Genomic DNA, 24,563 nt, shown 5'->3' on the forward strand with positions numbered 1-24,563 from the left:
GGTCTGGTCGACCTAGAGAACACGACATCGCCAAAATGACAGCGGCGACACCCGCTGATGGGGAGAAGGGCTTCAAGCTCAACCCGAAACATCTGTTGGCGATACACAACTTCAAGGTTAGTACTAGTCTGGACTAAAAAAAAACTTGCACCAGCTAACGATGTTATAGAGGATCTTGACATATGGCACAAAATGGGACAAGATAGTGTTGGGAGTTTCAACGGTATCGTCGGTGGCCACAGGCCTGACGATACCCTTGATGGTTGTCGTCTTTGCCAGGCTCATTGGCATATTTACCGATTTTTATCGCCAGGGGTCGACCGTGACTGGCGCCCAGTTCAGCAGTCAGGTTAACCAATGTGTATACAACATCATATACCTCTTCGTGGCCAGGATTATATTTTCCTACATCTCCAATGTAAGACTCTCTCGTCCTCTCGAGTATGCAATGGCTAACAACCACAGCTTGGCTTTCGCATGTTCTCACTGCGCATCTCCTCCACCATCCGGACGGTTTACCTTCGCTCTTTATTCGCCCTTCCCATCTCAGTCATCGATGCAATCCCAGCCGGACAAACCGCCGCCATCGTCACCGTCACGGCAGGTCTGCTGCAGGTCGGCATATCCGAAAAGCTGGGCGGTGGCATCGCCAGCTTGGCCAGTGTCGCTTCTAGCGTCGTTGTTGCCCTCGTCTTCAACTGGCTACTAACTTTTGTGACCATTGCTGGGTTGGCTTTCATTGCCATCGTGTACGTCATTTTCACCCCTCTGGTTGGCAAAAAGGCTCTCGAGGTCCACGAGGCCGATGTCAAGGCATCCAGCATTGCCACAGAGGCCTTTACTTCGGTCCGCATGCTGGCAGCATGTGGTGCCGAGAACAAGGTCGCGCGCCGTTATGCAGTCCATGTGGATGAGTCGTATCAAAAGGGCTTGCGAATGGCATGGCTTGTGGGAGTCCAGCAGATGTTTGGTAAGTTCCCGCCTCCTCCTTGATTTAGGGATATACTGACCCTGATAGTCTTCTTTGGCGTATACGCGACCTTTGCTCTCGCCTTTTACTTTGCCTTTCGCATGTACAACACCAGCATCACCACGACCCCCGAGGATCTTATAGTGTATGTATACCCATACCCTCATCGACAACCAAAGCTAACTTCCACAGCGTCCTTCTCTGCGTCATGATGATGGCAACCTCGATCGGCCAGATCACAGCCCCCTTGGCCGCTGCGCAACAGGCAGCAGAGGCTTGTGGCATCTTCCATACCATCATCGACTTTCCGAAGCCGGTCTACGGATCTGCCAGAGGAGAGCATGAAGTCCGGGCAGATGGCGACATTGTCCTCATGAATGTCAACTTTGCTTACCCGACCCGCCCAGAGGTCAAGGTTCTCGATAATCTATCTCTGGTGTTCCCTGCGGGCAAGGTTACTGCGATCGTGGGTCCGTCTGGTTCGGGCAAATCCACCATCGTTGGCATCCTGGAGCGCTGGTACGAGTTCAATGGTGATCCGGTCTTAAACCCACTGGTAAGAAACCCCAACCCTCAAGCCTTCTCAGCTAACAAGAAGCAGGTCCTCTACCTTCGCAACGGATTTGTATCTGTAGGCGGACGCCTTCTCACCGAAATCGACGTCAAATGGTGGCGCAACCAGATAGGCCTGGTTCAGCAAGACAATGTGCTCTTCAACACGACAATTTACAAAAACGTCGAGCATGGGCTGATCGGCACGCTGTGGGAGCATGAGAGCGACGAGAAAAAGGCCATGCTGATTGAGACTGCATGCCGGGATGCGTTTGCCGACGAGTTCATCAACCGTCTCCCAGACGTAAGTATCTCACTGTATCCCCATGATGATCTCATTACTGACGCACAGGCAGCGCTACCAAACAACCGTGGGTGAATCAGGAATCAAGCTCAGTGGAGGTCAACGTCAACGTCTCGCCATCGCGCGCGCAATCGTCAAGCAGCCCAAGATCCTCATCCTCGACGAGGCAACCTCCGCCATCGACGTGCGCAGCGAACAAATCGTTCAAGCCGCCCTTGAGCGGGCCAGCCGTGGACGCACCACCGTCGTGATTGCCCACCGTCTCGGCACTGTCAAAAAGGCCGACAAGATCATCGTGCTGAGCAAAGGCCAGGTGGTGCAGGAGGGCACGCACGACGAGCTGCGGAGGCAAAGGGGTAGTGCGTACTACATGCTGGCCAATGCTCAAAGCCTAAACGTCCGTCGGCGCTCGAGCAGAATGAGCATCGACCAGACTCCGGACGAAGAGGATGACAGCGGTTATTTTAGGACGACGTCGATGCACGATGGCGATTCTGACCACACGGCCCACTCTTCCAACTATGGATCGGATGAAGAGGACGACTTCATCATGGAGAGGCCTAGGGTGCGTGCTCGTGACGATGTGGGTGTGGAGATGTCGACCAGTACCATCCACACCGCGCATACTCCCGTGTCCGATGGCCCGCCAGATGACGCCGCAAAGATCCAGGTGGTCGAGATTCAAGACCACTGGCTTGGTGGTTTCGCCGAACTGTTGGCGGAGCAAGGATCGAGGTGGAAGCTGTATTTTGTCATCATCATAGGAGCTATTGGAGCAGGTGGTAAGTTGATCTTGATCCAATGCTAGGTGGCGTCCACTGACAACCAACAGCAAGCACACCGGTGCAAGCATACCTCTTCGCAACTCTCCTCAACCTCTTTTCCTTCAGAGGTCCACAGGTCAACCAACTCGCCAATTTCTTTTGTCTCATGTTCGTGGTGCTGGCAGCGGGCGTTGGCATCAGTCATTTGTTCCTAGGATGGTCGACGACGCGACTGGGTTTCGGCTTGACCCGCTTCTACCGAAAGGAGTACTTCAAGAACATGATCAGCCGACCGGCGTCCTTCTTCGACGAGGAGGACCACACAGTGGGCTCGTTGACGGCTAGGTTGGCTACAGACCCAACGCAGCTGCAGCAGCTCCTCGGCGTTAACATGGCATTTGTGCTCGTGTCCATTTTCAACGTCATCGGGTGTTGTATCGTCGGCTTCGTGTTTGGATGGAAATTGACAATCGTGTCTTTGGCGTCGACAATGCCCATCATCGTGGTTGCTATGGCCTATCGCGTGCGGCATGAGGTCCGCCTTGAGGCTGAAGCAAGCAAGGTTTTCGCTGAAGGCGCCCGATTCGCATCCGAAAGCATCGCTGCGATCCGGACCGTGTCCAGCTTGACCATGGAAGACGGCGTCGGAACCAGATATGAGGAGCTGTTGAACAAACACGTCCGTCAGGCTTTCAGCAAGGCCAGGTGGTCGCTGCTGTTGTTTTCCTTTAGTGACAGTATTTCATTTCTCTGCATGGCTTTCGTCTTGTGGTAAGTACTGTCCTGCTGCACTGGGCAATCGCGAATGCTGACTTTTTCAGGTACGGTGGTCGACTGCTGGCCAGTCGGGAGTACAGCCCCTTCCAATATGGTGAGTTCAGTCTCTCTGATTTTGCCGTGCTCTTACTAACATACGATAGTGATTGTGTACATTGCCGTTGTTCAGGTAAGAATCAAACCATCACGTGCGACAGCAGGACTTTACTAACTCCAACAGGGTGCAATGAGTGCCGGACAATGGTTGAGCTTCGGTCCCAGTGAGTAACCCCCCATGTGCACTCCACAGCGATGCGTGCTAACTTGAACAGATATCGCCCATGCTACCGCCGCAGCCGATCGGGTTCTTGATATGCGAGAAGCCGATGACGAACTCGACCGTGGCTTGCCTTTAATCGACCCCAACGAAGATGCCATGCTGGAAGAGAAAGAAGGTGCCGAAGTAGAGCTGCGCGACGTGTGGTTCAGCTACCCGACCCGACCCGGAACAATCCTCAAAGGCCTAGACATCAAGGTTGAACGTGGACAGTTTGCTGCCATCGTTGGCCCATCCGGTTCAGGAAAGACGACAGTCATCTCTCTGTTGGAGCGCTTCTATGGCGCTGATTCGGGCCAGGTCCTGTACAACGGCCACGATGTGCTGGACCTCGAGCCTTCGGCGTACCGGTCCAACGTGTCGCTCGTGGCACAGGAGCCACATCTTCTCAGTGGGTCGATGCGCGATAATGTACTGCTCGGCATTGAAGACGAGTCGACCGTGGTTCATGCCGACATCTACGCCGCGTGTCAAGAGGCAGGACTGCACGACTTCATCTCGTCGCTACCCGAAGGGTATTCCACCGAAGTCGGAGCACGAGGTGTGGCTCTTTCTGGAGGCCAGAAGCAGCGTCTTTCCATCGCCCGTGCTTTGATCCGCCGTCCGGCTTTGTTGCTCCTCGATGAGGCAACCAGTGCCCTTGACAGCGAGACGGAGAGGGCGGTGCAGGAGACCTTTGAAGCCACCAAAGGCAGCAGAACAATGATTGTTGTCGCACATCGTTTGGCAACAGTCAAAAACGCAGATGTCATTTTCGTCATGGCGGACGGAAAGGTCATTGAGCAGGGCGACCATGTCTCCTTGCTGGAAAGGAGAGGAGTCTACTATGAAATGGTAAGTTTTCCCGTGCGTGTCCAACCTGGGTCAATGCTAACTGCCGGGTGTAACAGTGTCAATCTCAAGCATTGGACAGGTGATGCACGTCAGATGCCGGTGTTTGCTCGTCTGTGTTAGGTCGTTGGCATTTTAGGCGTTCATTTAGGGTCCTTCTAGGTCCGTCTCTTTTGTTAATAAAGAATCTGGCTTTTTTTAGATTCATACTACTGCAAGCTCATGCTTTGTCCGCATCTTATCAAGCTCGATCATTCTGCAATGTCGTCACAATGGTGATTCGCTTAAACCTTGTTGTCAACAAGCAGCCCTAGTGGTCACTAAACTTGACCCTCACTGCAGAATAAATTCGACAATCTAGTCAGGAAACAGAAAGAACCTTTGTCGTGTCGTTCCTGCAGTCCATGGTACAGAAGGAACGACAGTGTTGTCGTAGAGTCCCTTGATCATGTCTCAACTCGATATTCCCAGTCCCGTCACTGACGAAGCCGACAGTCATGACGAATCTTGTCAAGACGATCATAGCCACTCATCTGCGGGTGAGGACTGCCCTGATACGCCCAACTTTGCAGAGCCGATTCCTTTACAGCAAACCGACATGGGAATCTTGCGCCTCCAAGAGCCTGATGGCCTCAAGATTCTTGTAGCGCCTGCCGCATACAAGGGATGTCTCCAGCCTGATACGGCCGCCGATTGCATCAGTACCGGCATTCTTTCGGTTGTGCCCGACGCCCGCATCCGCAAGCTTCCTCTGATCGATGGTGGCGAAGGCTTCACCCGTGGTGTCGTCGCCGCCACCGGTGGTAGCATCCATCAAGTTGTGGTTCCTGGCCCACTCAACGAGCCTGTTCAAGCCTTTTTCGGTATGATTGGTCATTCCAACATTCAAACAAGCCCGATCGAGAGAAAGACTGCCATCATCGAAATGTCTGCTGCTGCAGGCCTCAGCCTGGTGCCGGTGGAACGTCGCAACCCATGCATGACAACAACCTATGGCGTCGGCAGTCTCGTCCTTGCCGCGATGGAAGCTGGCGCACAGCGTATCATCATCGGCTGTGGAGACTCGGCCACTTGCGACGGTGGTGCCGGTATGCTACAGGCCCTAGGTGCAGTTCTGCTGGATCAAGAGGGTCGGTCGTTGCCGATAGCTCAGGGTGGGGAGTCCATCCTCCGACTACATCGGGTAGATACCACCGGTCTCGACACCCGTATTGCCGACGGCTCTGTTCAAATCGAGGCTGCCGTCAACTGGAAGAATGTACTCACCGGCCCCAAGGGCCAGGCCCGCATCTACAGCGAGCAAAAAGGTGCAACTCCCGCCCAGATCGAGTTGCTGTCAAGTGCCATGGACGCATTGGCCTTTGCAGCTGCCAGACGTCTGCAAAGCACCCCTGAAACTGTGGGACAGATACCGGGTTCGGGCGCGTCGGGCGGCATGGGAACGGCATTACTGGTTATGGGTGGTAGGCTCCGCGCCCGGTGTGATGTAATGGATGAATTCCTCCCGCCGCTGGATACTCTCTTCGAGACTGCCGACAGTTTCGACCTGGTCATCACAGCCGAGGGCGGACTGGACTACCAGACTCCACGAGGCAAGATGCCAGCAGAGGTGGCTCGACGCGCAAGCAGTCGCAATATCCCAGTGGTGGCCATCGCGGGTACCATCGGTAACGGTGCTGCTGATAACCTGTCGGTTGGTATCAAGGCGTATGCTTGCATGCTGCAGGGGCCGTCGACACTGGCCGAGGCCATGGTGCCAGCTAGGGCAAGGCAGTTGCTAGAGGAGAGTGCGGCCAGCGTCATGCGAACGGTACTGGTTGGTATGCAGATGGCAGAGACACAATCCACCAGGGCCGTCAAAAACAAACACGAAATGGACGTGACAGGCCTCGGCGTCGTTCGTTATCTTTGATGTATTAGTTCTAGGTCTAGAACTTGTTAGATGTCATTGGTACTTCTAGCAACTACAACAGACGTCTTGATATTCAGGCTTGTTGAAACATACCTTGGCAGATCTCACTCGTAACCCATCCCTCGGCGCCACCAACTCCCAAGGCCCCTCCTCTCCATCTCCTTGGCAAACTCGGAAACAGCGCCAACCTCTTGGAATCCAGCTTGTGCAATCTCAGCCGCTGCGGGAGCTGGTTTGAAGACGCAACGAAAGTCCTTGTAGCGGAGAGCCTGTACCGCATCCACCCATTCCCGAACAGACGCCTCTTCGACGGCCTCGGCGTACATGATGCCTGGAGCACCGCCACTCCGAATTAACACATAATGAACAGAATGTTCGGTCGCTGCTTTCCGAAGACGCTGAATCTTTTTGCGTGAAGTGATGTGGTGGGTGCGGATTAGGGCGTTGAAAAGTCTCGTCATTCTGGCGTATGCACCTTGCCTGTGCAAGATTGTAGGGTCTGACCATCACCCACCTGTCAAGGCTGCGGTGGTGATTCGTAAAGTCACGTGTAGTGGATACTGTCGGTAGACACCTGCCATCACGTGAATGTCGATCCATGTTTCATGTCTTATTATGCCTGAGCACTACCGAAAAACCCACCATCTCGCCTCGCATCTCGACATTGCGACAACTACTTACTTCTGCTACTACGCTTCCGCATACGAGTATCCGTTTGCCGTATCACGTACTTTGAGTGACGACTCTACCAACAACGATGCAGGCCCGACAGCTTCCAAAAATGAACTTTGCAAATATACTTTTCTTGGCACTCAAAAGGAGATGAGCGGGGCGCCGAGACTTGCCAAGACTGATTTACGGCCACACAGCCCCGACGCCCAGCCGTCGTTCGCTTGAGTGCTTTTGCTGATGAGCAATGCCAGACTGCCAAGACGTATGGCATTGGCGCCGCGTCCCCGCGTCATTCCTTCTTGTGGCTTTGTGCCCCTGGAATCCTGTTTTCGTTGTCATTTCTGTAGTTGCTTCCTCAATTGTCTGCTCACTCTCTCGCAGGCGCATAGATTTACAACACTTTTCCGACCGCTTCTAGACAGTATCTAGAGGCATTTCAATCGTTTGTTTTTATCTATCGACTAATCAAATCGACGAATCCTGGTCCAGCTGTCATCCGATCAATCCGTCACGAATCAATCAGCATGTTTGGCGACTCGTTCAAGTTGCGAGCTGTAGCGGCTCTGCTGCTCGCTGCGACCAGCATCCAAACCGTAGCAGGACAGGCCAACTACAAGATTGACACGGCGGGTATGTTATTCGGTCGCATCGCATATACTTCAGACGCTAACGTATCGCAGAAAACATCAAGAAAGCCTCGGCCGATCTGGCTGCCTCGGTCATCAAGCGATACGAAGATGGTCAAAAAGTTCCCGGCGTCGAACCCGGTATCCTCCCGGGACCTCCCACCGAAAACAAGGGTCCTTACTACTGGTGGCAGGCTGGTGCCATGTGGGCTGCTTTCATCGACTACTGGCATCTGACGGGCGACACCAAGTACAACGAGCTGGTGACCAAAAGCATCATTCGACAGTGTGGTGAAGACAAGGACTTTGAGCCTTTTGCCCATCGTGCATCACTCGGAAACGATGATCAAGCCTTCTGGGGCATGACGGTCCTGACGGCCATCGAGAGGAACTTTCCCGACTCTCCCAACTCCAAAGACCCCGGCTGGCTGGCCCTTGCCCAAGCTGTCTTTACTAGACAGTCGATGCCTGAGAGACACGACAAGAAGTGGTGTGGCGGAGGCATGAGGTGGCAGGTTCCAGTCACCAACTTGGGCTACGATTACAAGAACAGTGCGTACTGCATCGGTTGATATTCCTAGTTCGTGCGACTAACTGAAACGCAGCCATTGCCAACGGTGCATACTTCAACATGGGTGCCCGTCTTACCCGCTACACTGGCAACGAGACGTACGCCGAGCGTGCAGAGGAGATTTACGACTGGCTAAAGGATACCGTCAAGTACATTGACCCCGAGAACTGGAAGGTTTACGACGGTGGCCACACTGGAGAGAAGAGGAAAGCCGACGAGCCGATTCACAACTGCACCGATGTCAACAAGCAGCAATTCTCTTACAACGTTGCCATTCTTGCACAGGGCGCCGCAACCATGTGGAACTACGTAAGTTTGGACTCCAAACATCCAGTCGATCCAACTAACAACCTTTAGACCATGTCCAAGGACCCCAACAGCCCCAAGGTCGCCAAGTGGAGGGAGGCTACGGAGAAGCTGGTCGAGAGCTGCCTCAACGACTTTTTCAGCAAGGGTGCCGCTTACGAGATTGCTTGCGAGGAAGGCCGTACTTGCAGTGTCGACATGTTCACCTTTAAGGGTTTCATCCACCGCTGGCTGCCTGTTGTGACCCAGTTGGCCCCGTTCACGCGCGAAACGCTGCTTCCAGCTCTCCGTAAATCTGCCGAAAAGGCCATCGCTACATGCAAGGGTGGCCAGACAGGCAAGGACTGCGGTTTCTACTGGGTCGAAGGCGTCTATGTTGACCCTGCCACCCACTCGCCTCTTCCCACCAACGGTACACCTGAACAGCTCAACACTCTTTCGGCCGTCATGAGTCTCATGCACGACGTCTCGGCTGTTCCTGGCCCCGTGACTGCCTCGGATGGTGGTGAGAGCCGAGGTGACCCCAAGGCCGGACTTAGGCACACGCCCATGACGAGATACAAGGACATTACTGGAGCCGACCGGGCAGGTGCTGGTATCTTGACCACTTTGGTTATTGGATCCGCTCTTGGAACCTTTGGCTGGATGAACTGGGATTAGTTGTTTCTTTATCTTTTCGTTACAAGTTCTAGACACAGATTTGTTAATAGTTGCGAGAACTGGTTTGCCAACTAGATTGATTTAGTGCTAATATCATTCACAGGCTGATAGATGCCATGGACTAGTGATTCACGCATGCAATTAGGAGCACTGAACTGAGGTAACAAATCGAAGTAAGGCCGACTAATCTAGGCCAAGTGTCATCAAACATAACTATCGTCTCCGAGAAGGGTATAAACAAAGAAAACATGCACTTCATCAACTTCACGCTCCATCAACGCTCAACATCACTGACGCGGCATGTAGCGGGGGATGGGTCCCTCGGCCTGCCTCTCGCCAACCTTGCGAGCCTTGAGACCCTTGGCAGCCCAGTAGCTGTCGAGGTTCTGGTTCACAATGTCGACCTTGCTGTAGGCATCGGTGTCTGCCAGGAAGGCAACGGCAGCCTCGATGTTGGCATCGCTAAAGGCACCAGTGCGAGCCTTGAAATCGGCAGCACCGAACGGCTTGGCACGCCAGCGCTGCTCCATGGGGTCGATGAAGTGAGTCTTTTCATCGTAGCCAAAGTCGGGCAGGGCGGTCACGTTGAAGGCGGCCATCATGTCGTGGTCCTCGTGGATCAGGTTGTGGCAGTGGAACATGTAAACGCCGTCCCAGGGGGCGTAGTGGGCCTCGACCAGGACCTTTTCGTTGCGGCCCAGCCAGACGACGTCCTTGAGACCGGCGGCCTCGTAGGGCATGACGGAGCGGGGACCATCGCGAGCCAGCACCCTAAAGTCGATCAGGTGGATGTGGATGGGGTGGGACCAGCCGCCGGACGAGTTCTCGAGCTCCCAGATCTCGACGGTTCCGCGGGGGACGTTGGCGAGCATGCGGTTGTTGACGTCGGCAAAGGTGATGCCGTTGATGCGCCACTCGGACTTTTGGCGGTGGAAGCGGAAGAAGTGGCTGATGGCGTTGTTGGTCACGGGCTTGGGGAAGGGGACGGTGCGCAGAGCAGAGGGGACGACGCTGGTGTCGGGGGCGGCGACCTTGTCGCCCACGATGAAGCGCATGACCTTGTCGGTGTTGGAGTAGTCCTTTTCGACACCGGGGCCGCCGGCGCCGGGAAGGTTCAGCAGGTCGATGGCCTGGCCGGCGTACTGGGAAAAGTCAAAGACGACCTCGTAGCGCTCGGCGTTGGCCAGGAAGATGTTGGAGACCTGCTGGGGGGACTCGAGCAGGCCGGCGTCGGACGCGATGACCTGGAAGGGGATCTTGGCGCTGCTGGAGCCGACGGGGCTAAAGTACAGGGCAAAGGAGCGCGAGACGGCGGCGTCGAGGAAGCGGAAGCGGTACTTGCGCGGCTCGACGTTCAAGAAGGGCCAGGGCTGGCCGTTGACGTGGATCACGTCGCCCCAGAAGCTGTCCTCCTCGCCGTTGGTCGAGACCAGGTCGCCGTTCTCCTGGTACGACTTGGCGGTCAGGACCAGCGGGATGTCGTACTTGCCGTAGCCCGCGGGGAGGTTGAGGGCGTCCTCGGCGGGGTCCGTGATGATGTAGGCGCCGGCCTGTCCCATGTAGGCGTTCTCGGCCGTGATGTGGACGGCGTGGTCGTGGTACCAGAGCATGCGGGCGGACTGCTGGTTGGGGTAGTAGTAGTCCTTGAACTCGCCGGGGTTGGTGACGTCCTCTGGTGGTCGTTAGCGGTTGTTGCAATTCTGGGAGGGTGGGACGGATGACTTACCAGCCCAGCCGTCAAAGGGGGCACGCGAGTATGAACCGTGAAGGTGGACCGAGTTGGGGAGAGCAGCGTTGTTGACGAATCGAACAACGGTCTCAACGCCACGGGGAACGATGATGGTGGGTCCAGGGGATACACCGTCGTAGCCGACAAGGTGGGCAGCTCCACGGTCGGTGTAGACCTGCTGGGAGTAGGGCTTGATGTCCATCTCATAGTACCAAATGTCGCCACCGCTGATCTGGTTCTTGAGCTTCTTGAGAGGCTCCTTGATGGGAGGGATGGGCAGGGGGGTCTTGAAGATCAAGGGGTACAGGGGGCTGATCCAGTCCTTTGCCGGGTCGGTGATGTCGTTGGGGTCATCCTCGACGACTTGCGAGAGGGCGATCCTCTCGGCCTCTGGCATGGCCAGGACATAGTCGGGGAAGGTGGTGGAGTTTTGAGCCACGACAGGGGACAAGAGCATAGTGAGGCCGGCGTAAAGCGCGGCGAAACCAACCGAGGAACGCATGATGAAGGCAGAGTCGACCGAGGGACTGTAGGATCTGATGATCTGATGATGGATGGAGTGGTCGAGCCTGGCTGAAGATCCGAGACGATGGAATGGGAGCAAAACGCACGCTTTTATATCCAAGTCAGTATCCTCAGCATCTTGTCGACATTCAATATCACAACGACATGGACATGCCCAATCTGGGCGTACCAGTCTCGGTTAACACATGGCATCCTCCTGCGGTAGGCCGCCACCTGAGACGAACGGGGCGACATGTCAACTATTGATGGGGCGCATGAGCGCGACAGGCGCCGCGATGCGACCGTCTTTGAGGGATTAACAGCCGGATCTGCTGCCTAAGCTGTCCCTGGGCATCTCAGCTGGACTTTGTTCACCGGCCCACCAGTCCTGCATGGCAATAGCGTCAAGGGACCAGACAGCTATTGTCAATCTCCACATCCGAGAGGTGGTTGGAGCCGCGAACGACTGCACGGAGTCTTGGGAGGGTCTACACGGTCTGGAATAAGTTGGCAGGCAGTTCGTGTGCGGTCGACGTTGCTACGTTGGGTGGCAGCAGGTCGTTGAATAAAACGCCAAGTCGAGTGGCGACGAATAAGATTTGAGCCGCTGTAGGCGTTGAGCTCACTCAGTTTGACTCAGCGTCCATATGCCAAGAATATCATGTTTCTATAGCTTCGTTTTCGACGATGTTTGACTCGTACGTGGTATGCTCACGATAAGATTATTATTGTGGATATTGCGAGTTCAGGAGCTACCAATGGTCCACGTGAGGTATGCAAGCTCTTGGCCACTGATTGATACCACTGTAAAATGCTCTGGTTCTACGACAACGATAGCCGCCAGTGTTGGACTACTAGCATACCAACATGATGACTGGACTTGTTACCAGGCAGTCATGCATGGTATTTCTTGGCATATCCAAACAACGCATCGATTCCATATCGGAAATGAGCGATAATAGAAGAGAAAATAAGTCTAGACCCATCGAACGAAAGACAAGCAATGATAGACGGTTTTTGCCAAGTTGAACAAGACATGGGGCTGGTTTTTGGAACCCTTGCCCCGGATTCCAGGACAGAAAAACCGCATTCCAACGTTCCATCCGAACCCGGTTTTGGGCCATGGTTGACGGGCTATATGCCGGTGAGCTTTCATGGTTACCCAGGTCAAGGTGTTTGCTGTAGTATACCTAGGTAGGTAGGTAGTCAACGTGGGGGTAAACCTGGGTGCACCCGCTAATGAAAAAGACAGGAAAAAGTTTAAGAATTGGAGCGCGGTTCCCGCGCATGCTGTGGGGCCTTGAGTTGCGCCATGTGTGCACATTCACATTCGAATCTTCAGCGGCGAGATGCTAGGACCAGTGGAACCCAATGTTAGCCGCCTCTAGCGTACGTCAGGGTCTTAGAGATAGGTTCCTTACTCATACAAGCTCATGTCAGTTGCTGTCAACGAGGCTATTGACTGCAGCCTACAAGATAGAACAATGCGTCTGGAAGGATCTATTATTGCCTTGTACGGAAAGGCCGAGGTTTATTGATGCGTGCAGCTGTCAGCAAACACATTCTAAATAAAGGACCCAGACGGTCCGTTCCGCACCAATCATCAATTCATTGTTTGCCTCTTTCCAATTTCCGTCAGGAGCAGACGGTTTCCTCTTCGCAATTTCTTCCCTTATAGGACGTAAAATGGATGTCCGCAGTAGCCGCCATCACCAGGGGGATCCATTCAGGAGAATATTGACCAATACTAGCGTTGCAGTTTCTCACATTCTCGCTAATCAACAGCACCCCTCCCACTCGGGTCTTACCCCGGTCGCCAAGAAATGTACCTGACAGGTCTGCTGTAGTGCTGCGGCTTTAGTACTGGCAGAACTGTTTATTGGTTCCGTCTCACCTCCCTCTGCCGTTACATTCGATCCCGTGCTTTGCATTGTTTGCCATATGTTTTCCGATTCTTCGATGGGAACCCTAGAAAGTATGGGTAGCTGGTCGAATTTGTTTGTTTACTTAACTTACTGATCGGAGCGGAATCACGTGGGCGGGGTTCATTCGAATGCATTTGTCCAATTTTACAGCGTCCACTAATTAACTGTATCCTCTACAGTTAGATTGTACGAACAGCAACCAAGCAACAAAAATCAAAAGCTTAAGCATAAGCTTGGTACGGTTGTCTCCATCACCCCGACAAAACCTGCCTAGTGATGAGGCGCAATGCATGCCAAGATGTGAATGGATTACGCCCGGTACCGCAACGTCTCAATGCCAAGCGGGCAAGACCCGCGCAAGCGCGGCACCCGCCACAAAGTCTGTTGTTTGCCAACTGCACGGCCAAAGGGAATGTCGAGCCGAGTGTTAAGGATGCAATCCAAGTATTGCGGCTCGTGGACGTGGATGCTGGATATTTTAAGCTTCGAGGTTAGTTCGGAGATTGCGGTCGCATGGCAAACGTTAACAATTGACAATCTGCAGTACCTTGCGTGCGCACTTCAGGCACACAGTGCGCAAGTTCAGTGAATTATCGCCACGTTAGTCACCAATCTACAACATCTTTACTCTTACATGTACTCAAACCTTTCGTCTCCGGACCGGATCAATAATACAACCCATATCATTATTCCTACAAAGCGACGGAATTACAACAGCGACTTGGCGCAGGTATTGTTCCATTGCTCACGGTCCCTGTCTCCACCTCGGCTCGAATGTCTTTACAAGGTTATACCGACTGGCGAGTTCTTGTCTTCACCGGTTCACCTGGTATCATGTCAAGTCATGACTTTGCAGATATTGGCTTGGCTTGGCTCTACATACTACGATAGGTAGTATGACAGACTATGCGCGATATTCAGGAGATTGGTAATTTCGAATGCATTCGACATGCAACATCAATCGATGATGCTTTAGCTGGGGGATGAAGATAAAAGACTCGACTTTCCTCTCGTTGTTTCCAATATCCTCTTGCTCAGACAGCCACTTCACCAAGAGCAGTCGGCCTCTCCTAGCCACCACTTTCGTTCAACGATATCATTCTCTACCAACAATATGGGCCTCGCAGCTGTCAGCAGGATCGTCCTGCTCCTTTTCGCCACCGTCCTCTGCGGCGTGCTGGCTCAGGATGCGCCCCTATGGATCCAGGGCGACTTTAATGATGCCACCGTCGCTGACGACACTTACAACAGCGGCGGTACCATTACTGTCAACGGCTGGGTCATGAAGGTTCCCAAGAACCTCTTGGTTCAGTTCCCAGCTGCTTGGGTCCCTTGGAGGGAGTTTGTGGCCATCAAGAACGACTTGGTCGGCTTTGAGACTTTGGTGAGTTGCACCTTGGCATCAGATCTTGCACCTTTAGTCCACTCACTAACACCAACACCCAGGTCATCGGCAACACGGTCAACGGTGAGCAGCGCGTCGGTCAGGTGGTCATCTACCAGTTCTTTGAGAACCTGGCCAGCGGCTTCATCGACAGCATCGACATGGCCGACGGTAGCCTGCAGCTGCGCAACGGACCCAAGGTCCGCATCAACGACCCCAACGGCGTCTTCTCGGTCGGCTACAAGGGCTTCCCCCAGTTCACCGCCGACGACGTCAACCCCAGCATCACCTCCTTCTCGGGCTTCCCCATGTGCATCCCCCGCAACACCACGGACCCGCTGTGCCCCCTGAGCCAGCGTCCCTTTGCCGGGCCCGGCATCTTTACCGCCCCGGACCCTCTCGTCATGGCGCCTCTCCAGGTCGGCGACTTTATCACCTACTCGGGCATCCGCAAGAACGGCGAGATCCTGGCCTTCAACATCGTCACCATGAACACGCAGATCCAGACCGTCGGCAATGTGGCCTACGTGCGCGTGGAGCTGGCCCTGCTGGGCATCGACAACCCGTCCCCCAACGCCGAGATCACGCCCACGCGCTTCGTCGGCTTCACGTCCAACAACCGCGCCACCATCTCCCTCTACGCCATGGACGTCGACCCCTGCACCGGCGAGACCAGGGACCGCATCATCGCCTCGACCGGGCTCCGCGGCGGGCGCAACGAGCAGAACAAGTTCGAGTACCGCAACAACGTCCTGGCCCGCTACACCCGCGAGTACCGCGCCACCGTCGAGATCAACGGCATCCAGCAGACCCGCGTCACCAAGAACGGTCTCGTCGCCGGCACCTACGTCGCCCCGGTCAACGTCTGGGTCCAGGGCGAGCAGGTCGTGCCCGGCACCGCCCCGGTCCCCCACGACTTTTCCGAGATGGGCTGGCTCACCCAGGGCGTCGGCGCCGACGAGAGCGGCAACATCTGGGGTCCGCTCGACCCCTTCCCCCAGACCGGAGTCCTCATCGAGCCTCCCGTCTGCGCCGTGGTCACCCCGGCCGCCCGCGTGGCCAGCAACACCACCGTCTCCGAGACCATCACCCGCCGCTCTGCCAAGTTCAAGCGCGACACCTACGCACAGGCTCGGTCCGAGGCCATTGCCGATGCTCAGAACGGGGGCACCACCGACCCGGGTTTCAAGGTCGACCCTGCCGAGCAGGCCCTGATCGATGCCAAGATGGCCAAGAAGGCGGCCGCCGCTGCTGCCGCCGGCGTCACTCTGGCTTAGAGGCTTGCATGAATAGCAGTTGTGCTTTTGAAACATGCAACTGCAGAAGCAAAAGGTTGTTGCAACCTTGACTACCCACCTATTTTCTATGTACAGTCACGAAAGACAGGCATGACAAATTTAATAACGAGTTGCCCGAATGCGATCAATAATTCCGTGAAGATGCTTTGTTGTGAACTTAATACTGGACGTGTTTTGAGTGGAACTAACTTTGCGAAAGGTTTGCATTGATAAATGTAAAATGTCTGCATCAAATGCGAAGCAGCTCGAAAAGGCACACTTTTGGTCGGAGTCGGGAGATGCATGATTGATATGACACTTGACGAATACCAACAGATCTGGGCCATTCCATTATCAGCATGAGAAACAAAGAATTGTGAGACTGGATAAAAGCCGGGTATCCATGTTGTGCAATAGATACTTCAAATTGACTCGACTGTTTTCTCTCGAGTATCTTGTCAATCACCCCAACAACTTAACCAAACCGACGGTAAGCCACGCCAACGTACTCGTAATCAATCGCTCGCTTGTTACAGATCATGCTTATTCTTCCCCTCATCCCGGTATCCCTTGTCTCAACCATGGTCCTGGGTTTCACAAATACGACCTTTATTGGTCCACCGAGATTAGGCCCCTGTTACAAATTCCAGCACTCTCGCTTCTCCCCAGAGTGAATAGCCAGTTCGTCCCATATTTAAGCTCTTCCGGTAGTTGTGCGAGACAACATTGGATGATGGACGATAAAAGATGACACGCAAGACACAAGACAGGAAAGAAATGAGGGCAACAAGGCCACAAGGCATCTGCGTGTATAATGAAACGAATATATCCAGCAGTTAACTGCAAATCTTATTGTTGCACGACTGCGACAAACAAAGTTGTACTGGTAGCTCGGCTTGCACGGCTTGCACGGCTTGCGGCAATCCGGCACAAGGTCGATCAAATGAGCCGGCCATCCGAGAAAAAATAGGTTTGTTTTGCGGATCTTGTTGCCGGAGAAAGGACGACAAAATTTTTAAACGAGCTGTTCCAGCATGCAAATCACAGAGGACAAAGGATCGTCGCTGGACTCTTCACTTGTCGAACCGATTGTGTCAAACCCTTGTCGATCGGCTAGGGACCCCGTTTTTCGGGATCTTGGTCCCTGCCCCAGAATCATCGCACTGGTTGTGGGCGCATGTCGGGAGACCTAGACTACCAGTTGCATCTCGCTAGTCTGTCGCCTGGTCAAGTTGCCAAAGTTGGGGTTGTACCAGTCTTTTTTAAATATCCTGTGGTTCCACGTTTTCGACTGCTAATTACAGAATTCCGCTGATCAATCTTCTTTACTGGGTCAAAGTTGAGACGAAGTGCCATTGCGTCCTCCCACTGTAGCAGCACACAGTACCAACGCACAAACGCACACCATGGCGCTCCGAGCTGCGCTATTTCTGCTCGCCACACCGGTTTACAGCGCGCTCGCCCCACCCACAACCATCGGCGGCGTCGAGTTCCCTTCGCTGCTGGACGCAACGATAGAGGACCTCGCGCAGGGCCTGCAGGACAGGCTTTTCTCCTCGGTAGATCTCGTCAATGCCTACCTTGCTCGCATCCAAGACGTTGATGGATATTTCAAGTCCGTCACCGAGGTGAATCCAGATGCGCTTTGGATAGCCGCCCAACGAGATGCAGCTCGAAGCAGGGGAGAGGTTGCGGGGCCGTTGCATGGAATCCCAATCCTGCTCAAGAACAACATCGCCACGGCGGACAAGATGAACAACACTTCCGGGTCCACGATACTGCTGGGCGCAAAAGTGCCCAGGGATAGTTTTGTCGTTAAGAAATTGAGGGAGGCCGGTGCCATCATTCTCGGTAAAGCAAACCTCAGCCAGTGGGCCAATTATCGCGGCAGTTACCTGGCCAGCGGATGGAGCGCACACGGCGGCCAATGCCTCGGCGCATATGTCCCTGAGCAGGAGCCGAGTGGAAGTTCTAGCGGGAGCGCTGTGGCGGCTGCGCTGGGGTTGGCTGCCGGGACGTTGGGGACGGAGACGGACGGTTCCATCATCTCCCCGTCGTCGTACAACAACATCGTTGGCCTCAAGACGACGGTCGGCCTGACGTCGCGCGATTTGGTCATTCCAATCAGCGAGCATCAGGACACGGTAGGACCAATGACGAGGACTGTCAAGGATGCCGCGATCCTCCTGCAGGCAATCGCTGGTGTCGACGCCAACGACAACTACACCTCGGCCATCCCGGGTGAGATCCCCGACTACGTGGCAGCCTGCGACAAGGACAAGCTCAAGGGAGCCAGGATTGGAATACCAACCAACGTGCTGGAGTACATTTACGACCAGGGCTTCCACGTCGAGCTCGAAGCCTTTTACGACGCCCTGGACGTGATCCGCGACGCCGGGGCCGAGCTGGTCGACGAGGCCAACTTTACGCGGATGCACGAACTGATCGACTCCAACAACGAAGCCATCGTCATGGACACGGACTTTGTATCCAACATTGCCACGTACCTGTCGCAGCTCACCACCAACCCCTTCGACATCACCAACCTCTACCAAGTCCGCGGGCACACCCAGAGCCTGTCGGCCGAGGAGTGGCCGCGCAGGGACACGTCGACCTGGGACAGCGCGCTCGACCGGGGCTTCAAAAACACCGACCACAGAGCGTGGGAGGCGTATCGGTGGAACGTAGAGGTCGGGACCGAGGGCGGCGTCATCGGGGCGCTGGACAGGCACGGCCTGGACGCCATCGTGCTGCCGACCTCGTGGGCCTATCGCTGGTGCGCCATCATTGGCTGTCCCGTTATCACGGTGCCGCTGGGGTATTACCCGGACGACGAAAAGATTTTGTATAACCCTGGGGGTCTGGTGGAGTACGGGCCTGGCATACCGTAAGCTTGTCTCGCGCAACAATTGGCCCATTGGATGGTTGTGACTAACGCAAAGCGCATCTAGGTACGGGTTCGCCTTTTTGGGCAGACACTTTAGCGAAGAAAAGCTCATCGGGCTGGCGTATGCCTTTGAGCAATTGACAAATGTGCGCGACGAGCGGCCACCTTTTGTCGTTCCCAAACACGACATACACGACTTTGCGGATCAGGGAATCGTGGACATTTGGAGCCATGAGATGACGGACTTATGAGTAGCATACTATTTTATACCCTTAATTATTAATATTAACTATGAGCATTCACAACACACACACACACACACATGACACATGACACATCACAGCTTTTTCCACTCGCTCAACCACACCTCGACAAAGTTCACCATCTGCATCTGCGTCCCCGACACGCTCAGAGGCGGAAAGTATCCCGGAATCGTCTCGTTGGGGAATACTCCATTCTCGTCCCAGTGGTGCACGGCCTCGGGCATCAAGAAGACGGGCTCGTCGACGGTGGAGTTGCGGACGGTCTGCCCGATGGCGTTGACGCCTGCCGCCCGCCACGGATCCCACTCGCCGTCGACAAAGGCCAGGCGCGGGTAGCTTATGTCAAAGCCGCCGTACTTGTTGATGTTGGCGACGTCGGCCTCGCCGGTCAGGTTGAAGGCCTCCCTGCAGGCGATGGTGCTGTACTCGAGGTCGACGAGGCGCGAGATGAGCGGCAGCTGGTCCTCGGGCACGCCGGATCCCGTCTGCAGGTAGCCCCACTCGGTGCAGACCTGGTACTGCCACAGCCGCCACGTGTCGCGGAGGGTGGCGCTCTGGTACGAGGCCGGGTTGTAGCTGTCGAAGCAGGTCGACTTGTCCCTGGCCGTGCACCGCGAGACGGTGGTCAGGTTGACGTAGCCAATGTAGTTGAGCATGCGGGTCTCGAGCACGTCCAGCTCGTCGCCGTAGCCGGCCTCGGTGATGATGTCGCGCACGGCGTCCCGCTTGGCCGCGGTGGCCGGGTAGAGGACGGCGTCGGACGACACGTTGCGGCAGTACTGGAAGAAGCTGTCGGTGCTGCTGCTGGTGGCCGGGTCCCAGTTGTAGCTCTGCAGGCCGTAGATGCCGCCGGCGATGGCGCTCGCAAAGTCGGCGTTTTCCTTGACGAACTCGAGCCCAAAGGCGGCCTTGACCTTTTGCGACGTCGGGTCGTCGCCCGCCTTGCCCAGGAGGAGCGTGTCGACGACGTGCGTCAGCTTCTGCGTCGTCTCGACGCACGCGGCCGGCCCGTAGACGGCGGCCGCCTCAAAGTACTTCCAGTAGTCCCAGATGGCCACGGGGACGCCGGACGACGAGATGGCGCCCCAAAACACGTCGGGGTACACCTTGCGCAGGAAGGCGACGAAGGCGCCCGCGTACGAACCGCCATAGGCGATCCAGGGAGTGGCGGCAGGGCTGAGGTCGTAGTCCTCGAGGCCCTTGAACTTTACGTTTTGCGCAAAGTAGGCCGTGTCGGCGAGGGCCTGCTCCGTGGTCAGGAAGCGGAGGTTCTCGGTGCTAAAGTCGGGAGTCGGCACGCTGGTGCCGTAGTAGCGGTGCTCGAGGATGACGCCCACGCCGCCGAGGGCCTTGGCCATGATGTAGACGATGCCCTTTTGCAGGAACGGCAGCCGGCCGACGCCGCTGGTCTCGCCGGCGCTGAGCACGATGACGGGGCCGCCGGGCTTGTAGAACTGCGCATCGAACCAGTACCTCAGGGGAAAGGTCCCGTCGGCGTGCGGCTCGTACCTGGTCTCGTTGTGGTAGTGGTCGATGGGGACCGACAGGTTGTACTCGGGGTAGAGCCTGGTCAGGGGGTTGCCGGCGCTTTGCCGGCGTGCGAGATGAGGCTGGGATGGTGTGAGCAAGCAGGAGCACCCTGACCAAGAGCACTAAGTAAGTAAGTAGTACGAGTCATTTTCATACCTCGTGGGTTCGCTCATAGCGATCGATTGGAGATTCGGGAAACCTCTCCAACGCGTTCGAGACGGACGCCAATGCCACAAGGGCGGTCGCTATTTTACCGAGAGAAATCATGGCGCTGATGCTACGATGCAGACAGACGTGCAGAGGGGAGGGACGAACGGGCTTTTTATCACATTGCAGCGGGTGGATTCTAATGCCATCTTCCAATGTCATCTACCCCTCACGGTAAAAATAAAATGACGCCAGTTATTGTCCATCACCTACCGGATTCTGACCATCAAGGGTACAAAGTCGAGTTGCATTTCAATTATCGCGCATGCAGCTAGTCCAGATAGGGAAGGTCGGGCAATGCGGCCATGGTAGCATCCGCAAACGGATCCAAGGGACCATGTTATGACGCATGTCGATAACGATATGCCTGTCGAGCTATCGGATGCAACATTTTGGTTGGAATTCGGAATCGATGAACCGTGTAAGCTTATTGTGAATAACGAGTCTATTGTGGTCAACAGTCTATTGTGTGAATAAGGAGTTATTCTGCCAACAGTCTATCGTGTTCAACAGAGCTCAGCCAAGTACCACAACCTAATGCGACAGTCAACCCCAGTAATATTACACTTCATTTCTGACCCACGATACCCGTTATAAACTCCTCCACCTTGGTGAATTTGTAGTCGGGCAACAACCTGTTCCACTCATCAGACGACGCAAGCACCTCCGCCTTGATGTTCATGGCGAACCGCGCAGGAACAAAATCCTTCTCGGCTTCGGTCATGTTCTTGGGGACCGCAGGATGGTCCGGTTCGGGCCTCCACGAAGACTTGAGAATGCCCGCCTCGAGGTCGTTCCAGGCGAGCTTCTCCACATTGAAAGGGCCTGCGATGCCGTCAGTAGGTTGCAAACCCCCAAGTTCGATAGAGGAGACCTGCCGTAAATCCGCTCCCCCAGGGCCAGCAGCTCCCCCACCGTCATGTGCTCGCCGCGGATGCCGCCGACGACCGGCCATTCGCCTGGATACTCGACGGCGAGGGCCACCACGGCGGCGAGGTCACGGACGGTGGTCAGGGTGATGTGGGAGTTTTCGCTGCCCTCGGCGACGATGGCGCGGCGGTTGGGGAAGTCGAGGTTGAGCTCCAGGGTCTGCAGGTGCTTGGTCGTCCGGCGCGGGTGGACGAGGTAATTGGTGAAAAAGCCCGGCTGGAAGAGGCAGTACTCGAGAACCTTGGCGTCCTTGTTCACCTCCGCTAGGTACTCGCGCATGGGCTTCTTGTACTGATACCAGGGCGCCGGGTCGAGGTTCCAGCCGACCCATTCGCTGGGGGCGAAGCGCTTGACTCCGGCCCGGATGGCGGCGTCGACGAGGTTCTTTTGCTCGTCGCTCTTGCCCGTCGTGTTGATCGACGGGATGACAAACGACAGGACCGTGTGGACGCCCTGGAGGAGGGAAGCCAGCTGCGACACGTCGCCGTAGTCGGCGTGCACCCAGGTCACTCCATCCTGGGCGGGTTCGGTGCCGTCGGGAAACTTGACGTTGTTGGCGGCCTTGTTTCAAAAAAAAGAATCGCTCTCGGTGCAACATACCTTGCGTGTGAGGAGCAGAATCTCATGCTTCTTGGCTGCTACAAGATCCTCTACAATCTCCTGGCCAACTCCTAACCAGAGTTAGCAGATGGCATCAAGTCAGGATGAGGATGCTTACCGCTCGAGCCGCCGGCGATGGCGATTTTGACCATTGCGGTGACAGGCTAATGTGAATGTGGAATCTGCTTGTCTTTTGCTGCTGTTCTTGGGTGTCTCCGTCTATGCTAGTCTTGTTCTGGACAAACATTTGCATAGGATCGGGACTATTTATCATTAGAGAGGCGGCATTGTTCAGCTATGTCCATAATCTGGTCCAAACATTCGTTGGGAAAGCTTAGCCGGCAGCCATTTCTTGCAAGTTGGCAGTTATTCGGGGCCATGTGCAAGTATCCGCGTGTTGAATGACCGCAGAAACGCAACCGCACGCCAAATTAGAATACTTTTGGTGGTAAAGGTGGCAAAATTACAGTTGCCAATTTCATACAGGGCGGGATAAACTTGGGGAAAACTAGGTATCAAAACGTTAGCGTATGTTTTCATCGTGTCGGTTAAAGTAACTGTGAATTCAAAAAACGGTACTCGTTACATTCACCTACCAGTTATTTCGTCCTACGTGCAGAGTTTGCGTTTATTGTTTTGACTCTGCTGATATAGCAATACCTCAGCCAACGACTGTCGCGGGTTATGATGTAGTAATAAGGTTTTGGAGTATTGTGGACTGGGCAGGATCGTAGATGACGTATAAGAATAGCAGATACCTTTTGCTAGCGGCGGCAGTAGAATATGGCTTCTGGGATCACGTACTTGTAGGTGCACAGGCCTTGTGCGACTTTGCAGCCTTTCTTACAGATTCGCATGGCCTCTTGAGGACAGATCGATTTGATCATCATCTTATTAAGATCGGTACAGCTGACCAATGATAATGCAAAACTATCGCACATTCCGCTGCATCCGATCAAGTTTAGATCTACTCCAGTCGGTCCGAACTACAAGAGCCTGCGACGCAGTTAAACGGCGCAAGATCGGAAGGAATACATTTGGGAATGCAAGGCAAAATGCGCCGCATTCGGCAATTCCGGCCGTGTCCGACCAGCACAGAGCTTCGCACGACGCTTGACCCCTATAAACCACCGACCTTGTATCCCGTCCTTGCCAGGCAGCCACAATGCCACAGCGTATACCTCCGCGCCCGCATTTCGCCGAGAATGTGCCCGAAACTGATTGTTTTCGACTCGTTACGTTTAGGAGCGTCCAAAGCAGCTCGAGCGTCTGCGGGATTTGTACACTTGAACGTAGAGCTTAGCCCAATCTTGCTTGGCCTTCGTCGCCGAGACTGTACACTCGGTCGGCCATATGCCGTCATCTACAGAAACATCGCAACCCTCGTGGAAGCGAAAGAAGTATTCTTTACCACTAATTCTTTTCGAAAATCCGCTGTCTACCTCGACTAAGTTTTTCAAGGTGAAGGTGGGGCAGTCAATAAGCACCGAGCACCAATATGGGTCCGGATCCTTAGCCGCACTCTGCCATGCGCAGAGTCCCAAGGCGATGACGGAGATGAGTTGGAATCGCATTGTAGATGTTGATCAAGTGTTAAAGGGTGGTTGATAAAAGAATTCGAAAGCAATAGTGAAATAATCAAATGTCGAATAATTGACAAGGGAGTTAAATAAGGGCGTAATCTTCTCGCTGTTATTTACTTGTTGTCCCAATCAGGCGGTACTTTATCCTTGTGAACAAATGGACAAAGCTTTTGGAAATACCTTGTACGCACGGATAACCATGGTTATAATTAATGAAATCGATTTTGTAAATTACATTTTTCCCTTTTACCGCATATTTTCTTACCCATTTTTATTTGTATTGTCAAACTTTGCCGGCTAATACGACGTTGGCTTTTTTGATTACCAAAAACGGTTAGAATCTTTGGACTTTACCATTTTGGGAGCTTTGAACAAGTCAGTAACAGCGAGAAGATCACACCCTAAATGGGAGCGTCCTACTGATAGTTCTGGCTTTCATAAGAGTTTTCCATCCTTTTGTTTGGAAAAAAGCCTTCCCATGTA

The 24,563-nt window shown here is 54.5% G+C and overlaps 11 protein-coding genes across 11 annotated transcripts; 5 read left to right on the plus strand and 6 right to left on the minus strand.

Annotated features, from left to right (window-relative positions):
• Positions 1-35: 35 nt before the first annotated feature.
• On the plus strand, positions 36-4,600 carry MGG_13762 (multidrug resistance protein 3; the record flags this gene model as incomplete). The annotated part of the gene is made up of 13 exons (XM_003710731.1): positions 36-116; positions 170-418; positions 466-970; positions 1,019-1,115; positions 1,163-1,526; positions 1,572-1,826; positions 1,879-2,608; positions 2,659-3,361; positions 3,412-3,461; positions 3,511-3,536; positions 3,588-3,627; positions 3,679-4,517; positions 4,574-4,600. 13 exons carry the CDS (start codon positions 36-38, stop codon positions 4,598-4,600), a joined length of 3,966 nt encoding a protein of 1,321 aa, XP_003710779.1.
• A 362-nt stretch (positions 4,601-4,962) lies between these two features.
• On the plus strand, positions 4,963-6,446 carry MGG_13763 (glycerate kinase; the record flags this gene model as incomplete). The annotated part of the gene is made up of 1 exon (XM_003710732.1): positions 4,963-6,446. One exon carries the CDS (start codon positions 4,963-4,965, stop codon positions 6,424-6,426), a length of 1,464 nt encoding a protein of 487 aa, XP_003710780.1. The 3' UTR covers positions 6,427-6,446.
• An 84-nt stretch (positions 6,447-6,530) lies between these two features.
• Positions 6,531-6,887, minus strand: MGG_15312 (uncharacterized protein; the record flags this gene model as incomplete). The annotated part of the gene is made up of 1 exon (XM_003710733.1): positions 6,531-6,887. One exon carries the CDS (start codon positions 6,885-6,887, stop codon positions 6,531-6,533), a length of 357 nt encoding a protein of 118 aa, XP_003710781.1.
• Positions 6,888-7,457: 570 nt separating this feature from the next.
• Positions 7,458-9,435, plus strand: MGG_04765 (uncharacterized protein). Its single transcript, XM_003710734.1, has 4 exons — positions 7,458-7,728; positions 7,779-8,276; positions 8,330-8,604; positions 8,653-9,435. Exons 1-4 carry the CDS (start codon positions 7,623-7,625, stop codon positions 9,259-9,261), a joined length of 1,488 nt encoding a protein of 495 aa, XP_003710782.1. The 5' UTR covers positions 7,458-7,622; the 3' UTR covers positions 9,262-9,435.
• A 113-nt stretch (positions 9,436-9,548) lies between these two features.
• Positions 9,549-11,492, minus strand: MGG_13764 (bilirubin oxidase; the record flags this gene model as incomplete). Its single annotated transcript, XM_003710735.1, has 2 exons — positions 9,549-10,933; positions 10,988-11,492. 2 exons carry the CDS (start codon positions 11,490-11,492, stop codon positions 9,549-9,551), a joined length of 1,890 nt encoding a protein of 629 aa, XP_003710783.1.
• Positions 11,493-13,129: 1,637 nt separating this feature from the next.
• On the minus strand, positions 13,130-13,425 carry MGG_16495 (uncharacterized protein; the record flags this gene model as incomplete). The annotated part of the gene is made up of 2 exons (XM_003710736.1): positions 13,130-13,335; positions 13,389-13,425. 2 exons carry the CDS (start codon positions 13,423-13,425, stop codon positions 13,130-13,132), a joined length of 243 nt encoding a protein of 80 aa, XP_003710784.1.
• A 187-nt stretch (positions 13,426-13,612) lies between these two features.
• MGG_04757 (uncharacterized protein) lies at positions 13,613-16,218 on the plus strand. The gene is made up of 3 exons (XM_003710737.1): positions 13,613-13,909; positions 13,964-14,803; positions 14,866-16,218. The coding sequence occupies exons 2-3, from the start codon at positions 14,534-14,536 to the stop codon at positions 16,078-16,080; spliced, it is 1,485 nt and encodes a 494-aa protein (XP_003710785.1). The 5' UTR covers positions 13,613-13,909; positions 13,964-14,533; the 3' UTR covers positions 16,081-16,218.
• Positions 16,219-17,284: 1,066 nt separating this feature from the next.
• On the plus strand, positions 17,285-19,288 carry MGG_04756 (glutamyl-tRNA(Gln) amidotransferase subunit A). The gene is made up of 2 exons (XM_003710738.1): positions 17,285-18,967; positions 19,032-19,288. Exons 1-2 carry the CDS (start codon positions 17,487-17,489, stop codon positions 19,216-19,218), a joined length of 1,668 nt encoding a protein of 555 aa, XP_003710786.1. The 5' UTR covers positions 17,285-17,486; the 3' UTR covers positions 19,219-19,288.
• Positions 19,208-21,153, minus strand: MGG_13765 (uncharacterized protein). Its single transcript, XM_003710739.1, has 2 exons — positions 20,917-21,153; positions 19,208-20,840 (listed from the first exon to the last, which is right to left on the minus strand). The coding sequence occupies exons 1-2, from the start codon at positions 21,127-21,129 to the stop codon at positions 19,305-19,307; spliced, it is 1,749 nt and encodes a 582-aa protein (XP_003710787.1). The 5' UTR covers positions 21,130-21,153; the 3' UTR covers positions 19,208-19,304.
• Positions 21,154-21,535: 382 nt separating this feature from the next.
• On the minus strand, positions 21,536-22,649 carry MGG_13766 (uncharacterized protein; the record flags this gene model as incomplete). Its single annotated transcript, XM_003710740.1, has 4 exons — positions 21,536-21,772; positions 21,820-22,440; positions 22,498-22,568; positions 22,616-22,649. 4 exons carry the CDS (start codon positions 22,647-22,649, stop codon positions 21,536-21,538), a joined length of 963 nt encoding a protein of 320 aa, XP_003710788.1.
• A 1,089-nt stretch (positions 22,650-23,738) lies between these two features.
• MGG_16496 (uncharacterized protein) lies at positions 23,739-24,071 on the minus strand (the record flags this gene model as incomplete). The annotated part of the gene is made up of 1 exon (XM_003710741.1): positions 23,739-24,071. The coding sequence occupies one exon, from the start codon at positions 24,069-24,071 to the stop codon at positions 23,739-23,741; it is 333 nt and encodes a 110-aa protein (XP_003710789.1).
• Positions 24,072-24,563: the final 492 nt, after the last annotated feature.

This window comes from Pyricularia oryzae, chromosome 1, assembly GCF_000002495.2.
Source record: "Pyricularia oryzae 70-15 chromosome 1, whole genome shotgun sequence".
Taxonomy (NCBI): Eukaryota; Fungi; Ascomycota; class Sordariomycetes; order Magnaporthales; family Pyriculariaceae; genus Pyricularia; species Pyricularia oryzae.

Bases quoted from the DNA above. Each gene is read 5' to 3' on its own strand.
- MGG_04765 (XM_003710734.1), top strand. From the start codon at position 7,623: ATGTTTGGCGACTCGTTCAAGTTGCGAGCTGTAGCGGCTCTGCTGCTC. The intron at 8,277-8,329 runs GTGCGTACTGCA...ACTGAAACGCAG, and splicing joins GGGCTACGATTACAAGAACA to CCATTGCCAACGGTGCATAC. The intron at 8,605-8,652 runs GTAAGTTTGGAC...AACAACCTTTAG, and splicing joins CCGCAACCATGTGGAACTAC to ACCATGTCCAAGGACCCCAA.
- MGG_04757 (XM_003710737.1), top strand. From the start codon at position 14,534: ATGGGCCTCGCAGCTGTCAGCAGGATCGTCCTGCTCCTTTTCGCCACC. The intron at 14,804-14,865 runs GTGAGTTGCACC...ACCAACACCCAG, and splicing joins TGGTCGGCTTTGAGACTTTG to GTCATCGGCAACACGGTCAA.
- MGG_04756 (XM_003710738.1), top strand. From the start codon at position 17,487: ATGGCGCTCCGAGCTGCGCTATTTCTGCTCGCCACACCGGTTTACAGC. The intron at 18,968-19,031 runs GTAAGCTTGTCT...AAGCGCATCTAG, and splicing joins GAGTACGGGCCTGGCATACC to GTACGGGTTCGCCTTTTTGG.
- MGG_13765 (XM_003710739.1), bottom strand. From the start codon at position 21,129: ATGACATTGGAAGATGGCATTAGAATCCACCCGCTGCAATGTGATAAA. The intron at 20,841-20,916 runs GTATGAAAATGA...ACACCATCCCAG, and splicing joins GCTATGAGCGAACCCACGAG to CCTCATCTCGCACGCCGGCA.